Source organism: Rhinolophus hipposideros, assembly GCF_964194185.1.
Source record: "Rhinolophus hipposideros genome assembly, chromosome: 21".
Taxonomy (NCBI): Eukaryota; Metazoa; Chordata; class Mammalia; order Chiroptera; family Rhinolophidae; genus Rhinolophus; species Rhinolophus hipposideros.
In genome coordinates this window covers 21,624,486-21,641,661 of record NC_138067.1, presented here as the reverse complement: position 1 = coordinate 21,641,661, position 17,176 = coordinate 21,624,486, and the positions used below count along the sequence as shown (strand labels likewise).

General features: G+C 44.3%; 2 protein-coding genes and 1 pseudogene across 3 annotated transcripts in view; all 3 read right to left on the bottom strand.

Annotated features, from left to right (window-relative positions):
- VAC14 (VAC14 component of PIKFYVE complex) overlaps window positions 1-5,066 on the bottom strand; it is a 93,798-nt gene extending 88,732 nt beyond the window's left edge. Inside the window, exon 1 of the mRNA XM_081032908.1 lies at window positions 4,645-5,066. Within this exon, the coding sequence (XP_080889034.1) occupies window positions 4,645-4,748 (104 nt within the window). The 5' untranslated portion in view covers window positions 4,749-5,066. The remainder of the gene's footprint in view (window positions 1-4,644) is intronic.
- LOC308490534 (large ribosomal subunit protein uL11-like) lies at window positions 814-1,301 on the bottom strand (annotated as a pseudogene). Its single transcript has one exon. The product of its transcript is annotated as a large ribosomal subunit protein uL11-like (transcript).
- Window positions 5,067-10,445: 5,379 nt separating the features above from the next.
- HYDIN (HYDIN axonemal central pair apparatus protein) overlaps window positions 10,446-17,176 on the bottom strand; it is a 293,325-nt gene continuing 286,594 nt past the window's right edge. Inside the window, exons 84-86 of the mRNA XM_081030536.1 lie at window positions 13,127-13,357; window positions 12,547-12,771; window positions 10,446-11,032 (exon numbers count right to left, since the gene is read on the bottom strand). Of these exons, the coding sequence (XP_080886662.1) occupies window positions 10,550-11,032; window positions 12,547-12,771; window positions 13,127-13,357 (939 nt within the window). The 3' untranslated portion in view covers window positions 10,446-10,549. The remainder of the gene's footprint in view (window positions 11,033-12,546; window positions 12,772-13,126; window positions 13,358-17,176) is intronic.

Below are 17,176 nucleotides of genomic sequence, written 5' to 3'. Positions count from 1 at the left end.
CCACATTTGTGGGCTTTTGGAACTCAAAGCTCAGGAACACGAGGGACTTGGCACTAAGCCCCTCGCTGGTTCCCATGAAGGGCATCATCTCTCCTAGCCTGCAGTGAGGGGGCACTGCCGTCAGTGTGGGGCACAGCACTCCCAGCACCACCACACTTACCAGAGTGCCTGCTGGCATTTCTCTCCCACACAAGACTCCCCTGGACAGCAGAGCCTGGGGTCTTACCAAACTTTTCGTCAGGACTGTTGACACTATATTGCCTGAAACTGAGAGCCCACAAGACCTGAAAGCGCGATTCTAAAATCTAACCTAAGTGCTTTATCCTTTAGGAATCATGTGGGCTTGTTAAAGTGAGGCTGTGGGGATAAAAGCATTCTGGGACTACGCACAACAGGCTCGCATATTTAGCCATCAGATCCTGGTCATGTAACACCTGGTCTTGAGATTCCAGAGTCCAGGAGTCCTTCACTTGAGGATTCGTCTTTCTGCATTTTTAGGGTCTGAAAGGTCAGTCATCAAGATAAAACACCCTCTTCTTATCAGGAATTTTAATCCCTCATTGGAATACCATGCAGTACTGACTCTGTCACCTGAACAGATGGGCTCTGGAAAACTGAAAATGGCGCTTAAAACAACCATCTAGATAGATGGTCAAGGGTGAATTTTTAGAAATTAAATATATGTCCCCTTTTTTGGTAGGGAAAACCACTCATTGTGGTGGGCAAGCCTTTTGAGACAGATGAACCTGGGGTTTTTTTGTTTTTGTTTTGTCAAATGATCTGCGACTGAAATATTTTCCTCTGTAGTGGTTCTTAACTAGCTGAGCATTCCACTGCACTGCTGTTGATGTCATGAGGGTGGCGGCCATCAGCATTGCAGCCCATAGACTGAGGAGTCCCCAAGATTTCTTTAATGGTTCCAGAGAATTCTCTAGCTAAAGATTGGTGCCGCATCTTTTGGCAATGTTGACAGTCTCATCAAAAGTGATTATTTCCACTGTGCTTAATGTTTTTTTGCTTCTTTCTGTCTCTTGGTGGTTGAGGGCTTTGATGATCAGGGTGGAGGCAGAAGGTACCACCTCAGTCTGGGCCTGTCTGTTCTGAATCGTCAGTTTCACTGTCATCCTCAGACCCTTCCAATCACTGTTTGCTTTAGCAATGTCATCACCAATCATTTTTGGAGAGACTCCCCCCCTCATCTGACAGATCTTGGGGGCTGGGGCAGATGTGGCACTGACTTCCCCATGGATGCACCTCAGGTATGTGACTTTGATCTCATTGGGGTCAATCTTGGGCGGCATGGTAGAGGCGGCTGGTGCTGGATGAACCCAGATTCGGGAAGACCGAAGAAAGGTACACCCTGGCCTCCTCCAAGCTGAAAGCTGACAGTGACTGGGTTTTTTATCCGGGTTCTAGCTGTGAAACCTTAGGAAGATTATTTAACCTCAAGGAGCCTCTGTGAAATGGGGTAACACTACCTAAGCTCACAGGGCAGTCATGCAAAATAAACGAGATGGGGGGTGTACAATGGCCAAACAAAAGGAAGCTTCTCTATCCTCCTCCCCACAAATCGGGCAAACAGTGCTTTATACATGATGACTTTTCTTTTATGATCACTGTTATGGACTGAATTGTGTCCCCCAACCCAAGTTCATAAAACCCACTTTGAAGTCCTAAACCCCACTTTGACAGTACAGTAGTCTCCTTATCTGTGGTTTCAGTTACCCACGCTCAACCACGGTCTGAAAATATTAAATGGAAAATTCCAGAAATAAACAATTCTTAAATTTTAAATTGTGTGCTGTTTTGACTAGCGTGATGAAACCCTATGCTGTCCCACCTGGGATGGTAATCATCCTTTTGTCCAGCATATCCATGCAGTGTGTACAGTACAATATTTTGAGAGAGACCACATTTGAGTAACTTTGTACAGTATTTTATTGTAACTGTTCTATTTTATTATTATTGTTAATCTCTTACTGTGCCTAATTGTAAATTAAACTTTATCATAGGTACGTAGATATAAGAAAAAAACAGTATATATAGGGCTCAGTACTATCCGTGGTTCCAGGCATCCACTGAAGATGTCAGAACGTATCCCCCATGGATAAGGGGGGACCACTATACTCTGAGGAACATATCAAATAGGACACTTCTCCTTCCAAATATGGCTGAAGAAGGCTAGAAAGTGACTTCAGGGTCTTCTAGGGCAGTGCTTCTCAAACTTGAACTGCGCGCACAAATCATTCAGGGATCTTGTGAAAGTGCAGGTTCTGATCCACAGGTCTGTGGTGAGGCTGGAGGATCGCTTTCGAACGAGCTCCCAGGTGAGCCTGCTGCTGGTCTGTGGGCTTACACTTTTGAGTAGCAAAGTCCTGAGATTGCAATGTTATTTCCCCACTAAAAATATATGGTCATTCATTCATTTAGACACCGAATATCAAATGCCACCAGACACTGTGCTAAGTGCTGAGGACACATACAACAGAGTCTCTGGTCTTAAGGAGTTCCTAGTCCAGTTAAGGCCCTGGGGGCTTCTCTGAATTCCACAAATCAAGGGCAATGTCTAATACAAATCAAACCCAATTGAAAACAAAATCTTTATAGGACAGCTTGCAGAGTAAGAGCACTTAAACAAGTTGTGCCGGAGGTAACAATAATACTGAGATAAATACCTCTCTATTCAAGGGATCAACAGATGATTCAAGCTACAATAAAACCAGACATTCTTGAGAAGCAGTGGGTGACGGGCAAAACTGGCTGTCAATGTGGCTTCAAAGACTATAAAACCCAATGGACATGGAGCCATGTCCATACGTCAGCTCTGGTCTACTCGGTATAGCGATACTCATCATTAAGACTTGCTAACCACATTAGCAAGAGCCAGGGTATAAACAAGCAGCGGTATGAAAAGAGCAGTTAAGAAAGTGGTGTTTGAACAACAAAAGAACAAGACAAACAAATGAGAAAGAAAAACTCATAGACACAGACAATAGTTTAGTGGTTACCAGAGAGTTAAGGGGGTTGGGGGGGTGGGAGATGAGGGTAAGGGGGATCAAATATATGGTGATGGAAGGAGAACTGACTCTGGGTGGTGAACACACAATGGGATTTATAGACGATGTAATACAGAATTGTACACCTGAAATCTATGTAAATTTACTAACAATTGTCACCCCAATAAATTTAATTAAAAAAAAAAGTGGTGTTTGATGAGAAAAGATGCTAGGTGGTTTTGGACACACTGAATGTTAGAACCTAATGAGAGGGTCCTCTTAGAAAGTGTAAACTCTTTAGTTGAGGAGGAAACAAAAACTCAAAGCAGTTAAGACAGAGGTCCTCAACTGGGGCAATTTTGCACCCTCAGGGGACATTTGGCAATGCATGAAGACATTTTTTGGTTGTTACAACTGACGGAATGCTACTGGTATCTAGAGACCAGGCTGCTCTAAAATTCCAGCAACGCACAGCGACAGCACACCACAACGAAGAACGATCTGTCCCGAAATCTCAATAGTGCTGAAGTTAGGAAACCCTGAGTGAAGGCATTTGCCAAGGCCAAAGAATGAGTGTCACACATGGACCAGACTCCAGACGTCCGACAGAATTCTACAGCGATGAAAATGGTTTCAAATCTGCACTGTCCATTGGAGTAGCCAACAGCCGCATGTGGCTATTGAACATTTGAGATAGGGGTAGTGTGACTGAGGAACTGGATTAAAAATTTTATTTTATCTTTAATACTTTAAATATGCATAGCCACACATGGTCAGTGGCTAGCCCACTGGACAGGGCAGAACTACAACCCTTATTTCCTGATTCCCAGACTGTTCTTCCAGTTTTACAGCCTGCTTCTTTCCACGTTTCTGAAAATCACCGACCCACTCCCCTGACTTTATCACAAAGATCTGACTGGGAAAAACTACAAATGCAAAAGAATAGCAGAAAAATCTTAACAAAACATTCCCAGTTAAAGCCCTTGTTTTGTGCAATGGGAAATAAAACAATGTCAGATCATAGTTACACAGACATGTAATAAGACTGCAGAAGCAAAGAAGGTCAAACGATTTCTACTTTCACTTGCGGAGAGGGGTGATATGACAGAGATAAAATGAACAGCCCTCTTAGGCTTGAGATTTTGAGGTGTTGAAACTGATTTCTCCACTAGGTCCCCTAACAGTCCCTTTCACTTCTCCGAAGCTGGGTAAGAAATGAGGCAGGTCAACTCATTAACAAATGCTCCTGCTTCCCACCTGCCTCCCATCACAGAGGCCGCTCTCTGATTTGCTGGTTTTGACGGGAGACCACACTGAGGACGCACCAGAGGCCTGGCACTGTCTAAGCGCTAAGCATGCATCATGTCTCTTCATTCTCACTGCAGCCCCGACCCCTGCACATACATTACTGTCACTTCATTCTTGCAGCAGGCCTTTGGGCTCCGGGAGGTTAAATAACTTGGCCCAAGTCACACAGCCGGGCAAAAGCAAAGACGGATTCCCAATATCCTGCTCTTAAGCACTACGCCAAGCGCTAAAGCTGCGGAAGCAACCTTGGCTGGAAAGGCGTGCGCTGTTCCCTCAGGGAGCTCGGGCCGGGTCCCGCCTCCGCTCCCCACGCCCAGCCCTGGGTGCCCGCGGCTCTTACTTCTCGATCTCCAGCGCTGCCACCTTCCGCTTTTCGTAGAGCTTGTCATTGAGGGCGCGCACAATGTTGGGCGTGAGGGGCGCGAAGTCCTTCTCGGGGTTCATGGTGGCAGCTCCGGGAGCTCCTTGGAGCTCCGCGGCTCCTCAGCCCGCGGCGGCCCGGGCCGCGCCGGGAGCCAGGGAAGTCTGCGGCTCCCGCTGCCTCCGGCACCGGCTCATGGACCACGCAGCCCCGGACCCACCTGCCTCGCTCCGCCGCCGCGCGCCGCCTTAGAACCAAGGCCCGGACCCCGCCCCCGCCCACTTGCGCCCAGACACCCTACAGCGCACGCGACTCGTTCCCGCCCGGTACCGGCAGCGCTCAAGGGGCAACGGCCATGTTACTCGGATCACATGACTCCGCAGCAGCTTCCGCCTTCCGCCTCGAGGACCCACCCCTCGCCAGCCACGCCCCAATGCTGGCCGCTGTGGTTGGCCACGCCCCGCAAGACTCCACCTCCCTTGTGTCCCCCTGTGCCTGAGTGTGGTTTGCTCTGCGGGGCGTGTATCACTTGAGCTCAAATACCTGCCCCAGGTGGGCTCGGGGCGCAGTGGACTTTTGCAGACTTACCGGAGAAGCGAGGGGCTCTTGGAGCCTGACTCACTTCGCATAATTTATTCAATAGTTACTGAATCCAGTGGTTCGTTCATTCACTACTTAGTCACCAGTCAATTTCGCATATACCAATATCTCCCAAAATGTAGTGGGTTTTCACCATATTCTCTCCACTTGAACTATTATTTTAAAAATATTTTTCTCAACTCACTTAAAATCTTCAATTCCTACTTTATCCTTGCTTATGCCCTAAAATCATGGGTTTGAAGAGTTGTATATTTTTCTAAAACATATTAACATAAATTCTCAAAAATAGTACTACCTGTCTACCACCTAAAATCTCTTACCAACAGTGGCTGTCACCCCCACCATTTTAGATTTGGGATGAATTGATCAGACCTGAAGGGCTAGGTTACAGACAGGAGAAGCCCAAATCTGTTGGGTCTGGGTCTCCAGATGGATCTACTATAAAGCAGCCCCTCCAAGTGCTTTGAGTATCACGCTAGGTGATGGAACAAAAATTGAAGCTATGTGGTAAATTTTTAAAAAGCACTTTATCGACACAGTGTGGCTTCCACAGTAGACAGGGACTCAGCACAAGGGCTAGACCACAGTGAAGCCCAATGACTATTAAATATGAACATAACAAGTGGTGATACTTTCCTCTAATGAGTGAATCCATCACGCTTACAACAATCTTGATAATGGAGTATTATCCTCAATCCATAGAGGATACCAAGTGAGGGGCTATGGTTGGTAGAATTCTAAGATGGCCCCCAAGATTCCCACCGTTTTGGGTACATGGCCTGTATAATCCCCTCTCCTTGAGTGTGGCCAACACTGGTAAATATGATGGGCTGTCACTCTAACTTACTATTTTATGTAGCAGAGGGATTTTACAGATATAATTAAGGTCCCTAAGTTGACTCTGAGTTGATTAAAAGGGAGATCATTCTGGATGTGTCTGACCTAATCAGGTGAGGCCTTAAAAAGAAATTAGAAAAGATTTGAAGTGGGAGATTGTCCTGCTGGCCTTGAAGAGTAAACAGCAACAGCAGTGAACTGTCTATGATGGAGCATGTGGTAAGGACCTTAGAGTGGTCTCTAGTTTCTACGCAGGAGTGGTCCTCTGTTGTCAGTTGCCAAGAAAATGGGGACTTAAGTCATATGGCTGCAAGGAAATGGATTGCGTGTGTGTGTGTGTGTGTGTATTTTTTACAGTGAAAAATTTTTATATTTAGAATTAGCCAGCTGGAGTCAGTTTAGATGATCCCAATTTTGTTGGCATCAGAGTCGGGAGCCAGTCGAACATATGCCTTCTTCTGTCAGGCCTGATCAGAGCATTGACCTTGGCCACGTCAATGTCATAGAGCTTCTTCACAGCCTGTTCGATCTGGTGCTTGTTGGCTTTGGCATCCACCATGAACACAAGTGTATTTTGTTTTCTATCTTCTTCATGGCTGACTCGATAGCCGAGGATATTTGGGCTGCCTTCAGAGCCACAGTGTCTTTGGCCTTCGCAAGGCGGGTGACACGCGGATCTTCTTTTTTAATTTTGTGGCTGGGGACGCCTTTCAGCACTGCTTCCTTTTGCCTTCAAAGCCTTCATTTTGGCTTCAGCTTTGGGAGGGGCAGGGGCTTCCTTCTATGCTTTTGGAGCCATCTTTGTGAAATAGTTATCAACACTCTTGAAGTGGGTCTTTCCCCAGTTGAGCCTCCAGATGAGGATGCAGCTGGCTGGCATCTTCATTTCAGCCTGGGGGACCCTGAACCAGGAAGCCAGTTCACTCCATTCCTGAAACTGCAAGATAAGAAATTTGTGTTGCTTTAAGCTGCTAGGTTTGTGGTAATTTGTTATGCAGCCATAGAAAACAAACACAAGAGCTAACCCAAAACTCAGTAAGTCACGGAGAATCATGTCTAGAAAACTCTATGAAAAATGTTTTTTCCTTTACTGGTGGACTTTTCACACCTTTTAAAACTTTTGCCAGCACAATGGGATGAATGAAGGTAGGTTCACCAACAACCTGAAAACTACCCTAAATATAGACTCATCTTCAGAGAAAATGTATTGCTAACTGGTTTCTTCTGCTTCTTATCTTGATACCAAGTAGCACTGATAAGAACATTTCCAAATGTCTTGCAAGGTTTATGTCTAGGTTTAGATGATGGTTGATGAAAAACAATGAAAAAATCAGATCAGTGGGAATGCTGTGGATCTATTTCTCCAGTGTGTATTCATTTCCACTGGACTTATATTTAATATAGTATCTCATCTGTTTCTTTTACTGTTTGGTTTGGCTTTTTCTTAAAGGTGAACCAAATTCCTCAAAGGTCATAATGTGATACAGTTTTTAATAATTGAAACAGTAATTTTTTTTTTTTTACATGAAGGAACTCTTTTCTCCTGAAATCATTCTGGACAAGGTTGCTAAGAAATCAATTTCTTACTCTGAGCCCCAACCAATGCTTTGTCCTACATTTGCTCTGACCGCTGGTGCTTTAGCCAGTTTTCATAGTTTCCTCCATCTTTTCCTTAGTCTTAACAACGAGTTAGCAGACTAGGTTTAAAACTGTTGAAAAGTGCCCGTTTTGAAGAAAGTGGTGATGGGACAATTGCTCCTCCACCCCCATCCATGCCTCTGGTGAGTGGGTGGGAAGAGGGCCAATTTAATCAACGAGGTCATAAGCAGAGTTGGTGAGACACCTCTCTTGAGCTGTCTCTAATGAAGAGCATTAGAACTGTGGGTTCAACAAAGGCTCGAGTTCTGCTTGTGGCTTTTAAAACTGGGCTCTCAACTGCAACATGTACACCGTCCCCTGGAGCTGCCATTACAATGCAGATTCTGATTCAGTAGGTAGGTCTGGGGTGGGGCCTGCGATCCTACATTTCTAACAAGTTTCCAGGTGGTGCTGATGCAAGAAGGCTGAGGCTTCAGAGCTGTGCTTACGATAATGGGATTCTCAGGGCAGCAGCAGCGGCATCAATGGGAATGCTCCGCAGAGACGCAAATTTTCCAGCCCACTCAAACCTACTAAATCAGGCCCTCTAAGGGTGGGGCCCCTGGAGTCTGGTTTAGCAAACCCTGTGAGTGATTCTAATAGACACTGAAATTTGAGAACCACTGGTTTATTCAGATTGTGTACTTGCTAGTCATACCACAAGCTCCTTGCTCTCTGCATCTGCTCAGAGTGTTGCTTAGTGCTTTCTTTGCTCCTTTAACCATTGGGTAAATCTGTCATCTAGTTCTTTGTTTTTATACCGATTTGTAGCATCTTTAGTGGTAACTAAAATCAACTATTAAGCGTAGGTCTGCAAATATTTTAGAAAAAGCTTCATTTGGTCCTAGGTGTGTGTAGAGTGTACTGGGCTGTATGAGAGTATAAAGGCTTGTTAAAATCCAGGTTTCTGGGACACATCCTTGGGGTTTCTGACTCAATAGGGCTGAAGTGGCCCAAGAATCTCCATTTTTAATAAAATCCCAGGTGATGCTGCTGGTCCTGGGCCATTTTTTGTGTCTTCTTCTTCTTTTTTTTAGTTTCAGGTGTACAAAACAACGTGTTAGACATTTACACCCCTCACAAAGTGATAACCCCCCCAATCTACTACCCTTCTGATATCGAATATAGCTGTTACAATTCCATTGACTATATTCTCTGTTGTACTCCACCTCCCGTGACCATACACACACACACACACACACACACACACACACACACACACAGAAGAGGCCAAGAAAATGTATACACATTTTAAGATAGGAAAAAACTGTATTAAAATTATGCCAATGGTAACCACTTTGAGCACCTCTTGTAATTGCAGAAGTCAAAAGTGACTTGTATTCATCTTTTGTTATAGATATGTATTGAGTACTACAATTTTAATAGTTTTCCTTCTTAGGATGTGTATATTTTTTTGGCACTGTGTGTGTGTGTGTGTGTGTGTATTTAATTATAGTTGACATTCAATATTATTCAACTTCAGCTTCAGGTGTATAGCACAGAGGTCAGGCACCTACACGTTCAGGAGCCATTTTTGAGAACCACTTTTTTGGAGCATTCATTCCCCAAAGGCCATCTTTCATGCCTCCACCCTCTCTTGCAGGGAGGCTGTAGGGGATGAGAAGGATGATGGAGGTGGAGGCAGAGGAACCCTCTGGCATGGGTGCGTGCTGCAGAAGCAAATCCTCTTTAAGGCCAGTTTTTAACCACCTCTCTGTGAGCACTGCAGGACCCAGGGGAAGAGTCTGGGCTGAGGCAGATGCCCGCTTCCTCCCGGGAGGTGAAGCATCTGTAGTGCTTTCTCTCTGAAAAAAGTCCCTGACTTTGAACATCACCCTTCATGTGCATACAAATGGCTGCAGTTTAACCATATCAAACCGGGACATGGTCCTCCTCTGGAGGAAGATTCCTGATTCCGTTGCAGCATTAATGGCCAGGCAGGTGTCTGATCTGTAGCACTGGTTCTCAACTTTGCTTACAAGTTAGAAAGAAAAAGGATGCCCGCCTTTCCCCTCCCCCATCGCCACTTCCCAGACCAATGAAATCAGAATTTGGGGAGTTGGGGGCCTGAACCAGAATTAGGTGGGTCTCATGTGCAGATGGGTCGAGGATCACTGCTTTGCAAGCTGAATACTGTGCACAGGCCTGGGGTGGGAGTGGGGAACGGGGGTCTCGGTGAGCATTTCTCCAGGATCCAGCCTTCAGTGAGCACTTTCTGTAGGAGCAGAAATGGGATTCAGAGATGGAGGGAGCCTCGTTGGCCCTTGTTCCTGCAGTGATTGCCCGAACGTTATCTTTCCATTGCTTTGAAAAGAGTGACTTCTTTGGATTTTATGTGAAAGCAGAATGAAATACCATATCAAAATAGTCATGTCTAAGGGCTCTTTAAGCCACCATGGATTTTAAAAAGAATCCACGATGCGCCCCAGCGTCGTGCCCTGCTAAGTGCTGTACAGTAGAAGGTCATGAGTGTGATACCTACGTCATCTTATAAAAAATGGGGATTAGTACATAGTACTTGAGCTTTGGGGGCATGGTAAGAAACTAAGTTCAGAGACTTGCACTTGCAAAGTAAAATGTTGCTCTGTTTTGTGTAGTTACCATGTTTAATGTGGAATACATCCATTTCATACATATATCTGGAACACATGTAATATGGAAATAAGTGCCCCTATAATTGAAGGAGGAGGCTAAAACAGCGTCTTAAGAATTCTGACTATTTTCTTTATTCTTCGCCAGGTTAGAACAATACATAAATATTAAGGCTGAGGAAATGGCTTTTTCTTGATGCCACTGCCCCTGGTTACCACTAAAGGGTGATCCCCTTCAGATAATAAACCCATTTAACCCCTGTTTCTTGGCCTTCCACGGGAGGGCACGCCACAATCAGCTTGCTGGTGATGGGTGTTTTGCTGCCTGATGGGTTTCCTTCAAAGTAGACAGTGACGTTGTTGATCTTCTTGGGCCGCACGGAGTCAACGGCACGAATAGAGAAGGCTGGGTTCTCCACGGTGAAGGAGAAGGTGACTGTTTGGTAGAAGACGTTCTTGAAGGGGATGACTATGCTGTACCCGGCTCGGATCACGAAGGGACCTTGTGGCTTGGGAGGTAGAGCCACTCCGAAGAGGGGGATGCTATACTCCCCGCCTGTGAGTGATGACAGGCTCAGGATGCCCTTGGTCTCCCCCAGGCGGCTGGGCTCAAAATAGATTTCCACACTGACTTCCGTGCCTCCCTGAGCCCCCGGGGCTGCGCTAATGACCTTTTCGGTGTGGAAGTCTGGACAGTCGGTCTGAAAGGGGAACAAAGGCACTTAACTCACACGAGATCTTGAAAGGTTTACAGCAGCTCAGGTCCATCCCCAGGCCGTCCACAATCAGCCAGGCAGGTTATAAAAAAGTCATGCCCTTATGACTCCCTTGAAGAGTAGGTATTACTGATTATCATCCCTATTTTATTACAAAGAAACCGAGGCCAAGAGATGTTAAGTAACTCGCCCAAGGACACATGGCTGGATTATATTGGCATAGCATTCATTGGTGCTGCTCCCTCATATCAGGCCTCTTCTTTCCTTCCATGCACATGGAAGACCAAACATTCTGTATCCTAATGGGTGGGTGAGAGTAGTTCTGGATTACTAGTTGTGAGCAGAAGTGAAAGGTGTCACTTCCACACTAGAGCATTCAATTACCAATGCACATCCCTGTGGGGTCTTTTCACCCCTCTCGGTCTGTGACCGGAAACATTTGAGATGGTGGTTGCCCTTCAGCCTGGATCCTTGAGTGGCTGTGATGAGCAGAGTGCCCTGCTGACACTCACTGGATAGACAGCACGCACCTTTGTGGTTTTAAGCCACCAAGATATAGGGGCTTTTTGTTACCACAGCATAACCTCGCTTCTCCTGACTGATAGGACTGATCAAAAGCCTATGCCTCTTGACAGTCGCCATGGGACCCCTGATGTTAACTGGGTACGTGGCTGCCCAGTGTAAAGCCTACATGTCCTAGCTCCCCTTGTTGCTAAAAGTGGTCCTACGCAGTTTTGTTCAATGGAATGTGAGTGAAGTGGTGTTTCCCCTGTAGCTGGCTAGAATGCGACCTCACTGTAAGCCATTGCGGTCTATGTGGATCACAGCTCTCTGCAGAGGGAAGAGCCATAGGGCAGGATTCTGGGGCCTGATGGCATGGAGCTCCTGCTCTTCCAGCCCACACTGCTCAGGCCTATGCTGTTATCTGCGAGAGGACTACACTTCTATTTTGTTGTCATTTCGGGTTTCTGTTTCAGTAGTTAAACCTATATTCCAACTGATACAGTAGGTAACATATATGGGGCATTTACTATGGGCCAGGCTCTAGGAAAACGGTTTTACTTACATACTTTAAAATCCTCACAGCAATCCTGTGAGGTCAGGGTATTATCACTATTTATAGATAAGCTTAGAGATTAGTAAATTATTCACACAAAGAGAAATGGGAAAGCCAGGATTCAAATCCAGGTCTGCTGGCTTGCATAGGCCACACTCACGACCACTAAGCTCTGCTGTCTCCCTGTATTGACCACTGAGCATGCAGTGGGAAGCAAAATTCCCCCTACCCCCACCCAGCTTAAGATAGGAAGCCTTTTAGAAGAACCCAGGCCTTGCACTGTTTATTTTTAGCTGGGAGTTTCCAGGTTACATGAAGCACCTGACTCCCCAAGTTTCACGTTTCTGCACCCCCTATGTCCTCCTCCCATCATTTGTGAGGTCAGACTTCAAAAATATGTGAAGGCAAGGGCGGGGCGGAGGGTGGGGCAGGGGCTGCTCACCTTGCAGTAATATTCTGTCTTCTGCCGGGTGTAATTGATGATCTTGGCAAAGACGCTCTGGCCGCTGCCGAGAACGGCCTGGCAGTGGACAGGCTTTTCAGGCAGTGCTGGCGTGGCCTTCAAATTGAGCTCATACTGGTAGTAACCTAAATCACTGTTGTGCAGAACGAGTCTCCCGAAGGTTTCTCCAGCTCGCAGGGGCTGGAATTCAAATGAGAATGTGCCCTGCAAGAGAAGACAGAGGCTCCTGTGATGCTGAAGTCCCACCTCTCCCTGCCACCCAGGGGCCTCAGAGCAGGCTGGTGGCAGACATGGGGCTTCACTAGCCCATGCTCACACTCATCTTGAGCCCGAGAACCTCTGTCCAAACCAGCCCACTTTTCCTCCTTGGTACCCCTTCTCACTTTCCCTATTCCAGGTGTTTCTAGGTCTGGAATATCTTTGAATCTAAAAATGGATCCTCTCTTGAGAAGCACACTAGGGACCACTGCCAGGACGGGCCTGACCTCAGGGATGCAGAACATGGCTGGAGGGGGCCCCACAAGGACCATCAGGGGGCCCCTGGCAGCCAGGGTCATACCTCGGAGTTGGCGGGCACCACAAACTGGGAGGGCAGGCTGATGTCGGGCACCCTGCAGTCCGTGGCGAAGGTCACTGAGTAGGGCAGGGGATTCTCCACCTTGATAAAGGCCGATGTACTCTGCCGGATGGGGCTCACCATCTCGATGGTTTTGATGACACCTGAAGGGATGACCCTGAAACTCACCATGTAGTATAAGAACTCATTGGTCGCCTCGTTTCGGAAGATCACCTGAGTTCACAAGGAGAGTGGGAGGAAGCCAGGCAGAGTAGAGGGGTTAGCCGGGGGTCCTTCTCTCTGCGAGCAATGCCTGGGTACCAGGCTGACACGTACCTCCCAGCCTATCTGAATTCCTGCCAACCAGCCTTTCTCTTTAGGTATTCTGCTCTGGTTCCTCCCAGGTGAGAGTATATATTACATAACCTGAGTGTGCTTTAGAAGAGGCCAGAGCAGCACTGTGTAGTGCTGCAGGTGAAGGTGTCTGCACTGGCTCTGGAGAACAAGCGAGAACTCGAGAGAGGTTCATGCTGCAGTGGGTTACCCTGCTATTCCTGTTTCTGGAATTGTCAATAATAATAATAATATAATAACAGCATCTAACACTTACTGAATGATTAGTGTATGCCAGGCACTAGAAATACTCGTTTAATTCACACAATTTGTAAGTGACATTATTATTCCCCTCACCTTTTCTTTCTTTTTTTTTTTTTTGGAGGGCACAGCTCACAGTGGCCCATGAGAGGATCGAACCAGCAACTTTGGTGCTATTAGCACCACGCTCTAACCAACTGAGCTAACCAGCCACCCGACCCCCACCATTTTTTTTGAAGATGAAGACAATGAGCTTTAGCAACACGAAGTATCTTGCCTAGGGTCACATGCAGAGAAGTGTCAGAACCAGAATTTGAACCCAGGTTGGACTGATTCCACAGCTCACACTTGTAACTGAAGTATATTGTCCCCTCTGCTCTGCAACTGACTTGTTGTTGACAAGCTGCTCACCTGTTTAAATTCTTTTCCCAGATGACTGATGATGTTGAGCATCTTCTCAGGTGCATATTGGTCATTCATGTATCTCCTTCCATGAGGTAGTCTATTCACGTCTTGCCCCTTTTAATACTTTGGGTTGTTTATCTTATTGTTATTAGGTAGTAAGAGTTCTTTACATATCTGGCTTTTTACTTTCAACCTCTTCCTGTCTTTAGATTTAGAGTGCTTCTGAACCCTCTGCTTTTTCATTGGAGTGCCTAGTATTTTACATTTAAAAATAATTATTTATATGCTTGGGTTGAAGTCTACCCTCATGCTATTTCCTTTCCATTTGTCTCATTTTTCTCATTCCTCTGTTGTGACTTTCCTCCCTTCTGTTGGATCAATATGGAATCTTTTGGAATGTATTTTATTTCCTCTACTGGCTTTTTAGCTATATTTTTAAATAACAGATTTTTAATGGTTGCTCTAGAGCTGACAACATGAAGTTTTAACTTGTCAAAATTTAGAGTCAGTATTTTGTCACTTTCCACTTTACAACTGACCCTTTACGCTTCTACTCATACTTCCCACCTCACAAATGTAATTACCTTACTAACGTATAATTTCATTGACCTTTCCACCCCATCTGTACTTTTGACATCATATCTTTTTATTTCTATGTACATAAGAACATCCACTTTACAAGGTTAATTGCTATAAACTGTCATTTGCCTTTTAAAGTTATAAGAAGAAAAACAGAGTTTAATATTTACCTGTTTATTTACCATGTTTAGTTCTCTTCTTTCCTTCCAGAAGACCCAAGTTTCCATCCAGTATCGTTTCCCTCCAGACTGAAGAATACCTATTAGTACTGTAATAATGCTATGCAGTCTCTAAGGCAAATCTGCTTGTAATGAATTCTCTCATGGCCCTTTATCTGAAAATGTCTATTTGACTGTCAGTTTTAATAGGATATTTTCAGTGGATAAAGGACTCTAGGTTGATAGTTTCTTTTTCTTCCTGCGCTTTGCAGATGGCTTCCATTATATCTGAAGAAAAGTCAGTGGTCATTCTAATTGCTCATCTCCCTGCTATGTAATTGATTTTTAAAACCTGGTTGTTTCAAGCTTTTCTCTTTCTCTTTTGTTTTCAACAGTTTTACTATGGGGTGTGCAGGCATGGTTTTCTTTGTATTTCTCCTGCTTGAGCTTTGCCAAGTTTCTTGAATCTGTAAATCCCTTTTTTTTTCCCTTTTAAATCAAATCAGGGAAATTTTAGCAATTATTTTTTTCAAATAATTTTCTGCCCATTCTCAGTTTCTTCTCTTTGGGGACTCATATTTCTCACATGTTAGACCATTTTATATTTTCTGACAGTTTCCTGAGGCTCTGGTTGTTTTTCTTCAATCTTTTTTCTCTCTGTTCTCCAGGCTGGAAACATTCCATTGATTTGTTTCAAGTTCAATGAATCTTCTCACATCTCCAATCTGCTGTTAAGCACATCCAATGAATTTTTCATTTCACTTTATTGTACTTTTCAGTTATAGCCTATCCATTTGGTTCTTGTTCATAGTTTTTATTTCTCTGCTGAGATTCTTTATCAGCCCACTCATTAAGGCCATATTTTACTTATTTATTAACCTCGTAGCAGCTGCTCTCTGGTAAATCTCATGTACTCTCTTCCCATGCATATGCAGTCCAACCTTCAGCCAAGGACTTCGTGGGGAACTCCCATATAGACTTTTGTTCTCCCACCCACTCCGTATCCTGCTCCCTCCTCTCTGGTGCTCTATCTACCAAGTAGAGACCAGCTGTTTCAGCTACATCAAACTCTGATTTCTGTCTCTCAGTTCACCGGGGCTGCTGTACTTTGCTCAAACTCTAGATTACTGTACTGTGGTCAGGAAATTGTCCCGAGGCAGAGAGCCAGGGCAATCATGAGGACTCATAAGTTTCCTTCTGTTTGATGAACTGCAGTATTGTGTTGCCTGTTGTCCAATGACTGAGAACTTGCCTCGGATATTTTGTCCAGTTTTATGGTTTTTTTTTTTTTTTTTTTTTTTTTTATGTTGGGAGGACTAGCTACTCCATCATAACCAAAAGTGTTTTTGATTAAAAAAAACTTTTCTGTTGTTATTGTTAATTTTAATGCATTTACCGTAAAGAGATTCTGTGATCTGGTTCATTGTCCTTTTTACTCAAGTCTTTATACTTACATTTTAATACATATCTTTATTTATATCTGTTCACATCTATGGTTTATGAATATCTCTGTTCTCTCCCTAACCTTCTCTATGAAAAAATATCTCTTATTTCCCCATTTGCTTCCAACTGAGTGAGAAAAATTTTTTCATTGCCTTATTTTATTCCTCCCCTTGTTACTTCCTATCTTGAGGTCATCTGAAATATTTCAGATTGCCTTCCAACAATTATTTTAAATTACCTATCAGTTTAGTTTATGAGACAGGCATATTAATCAACTAAGCTATGGAGGCAGCAGCCTATCAATTTAGTTTAGAGTCTCTTGGATTCATTTAACTGTTTTTGAAATTTTGCTAATTTAAAAAGTTTTAATTTTGTAGTACTTCTTTCAGTCAGGGATTGTGTATATGGGTGAATTACTTTGAGTCCTTGCATGTTTAAAAATGTCTTTATTTTGCCCTTATAATAGTTTTGTCTGGAGAAAGAGTTTTAGACTGAAAATCATTTTAAATAGTTTGAATAACTTGCTCCATTTCTTTTTGTATTTCTCCACGAGAAATCAGATGTTATTATGATTATTACTTCCTTTTATTTTCTCTAGAATCATTCAGGACTTTTCTCTTTCACCCCAGTTTTCTGAAATTTTGTTCTCACGTATTTAGATGTGAGTGTTCTTTCATTCAACTAGTTTGGCAACTTGGTGTAGCCCTTCAATTAGAAGACTCAATCTTCCTCCAATAGCCCTGGAAATTTTTATCCAATTATTTTCTTCCTTCTATTATCTTGTTTTTCTGTTTCAGAAGCTCCTGTGAGATGGATATTAACACTTCTTGATTTATAGTTTATGTCTCATCTTTTCTTTCTTTTTTTAAAAACA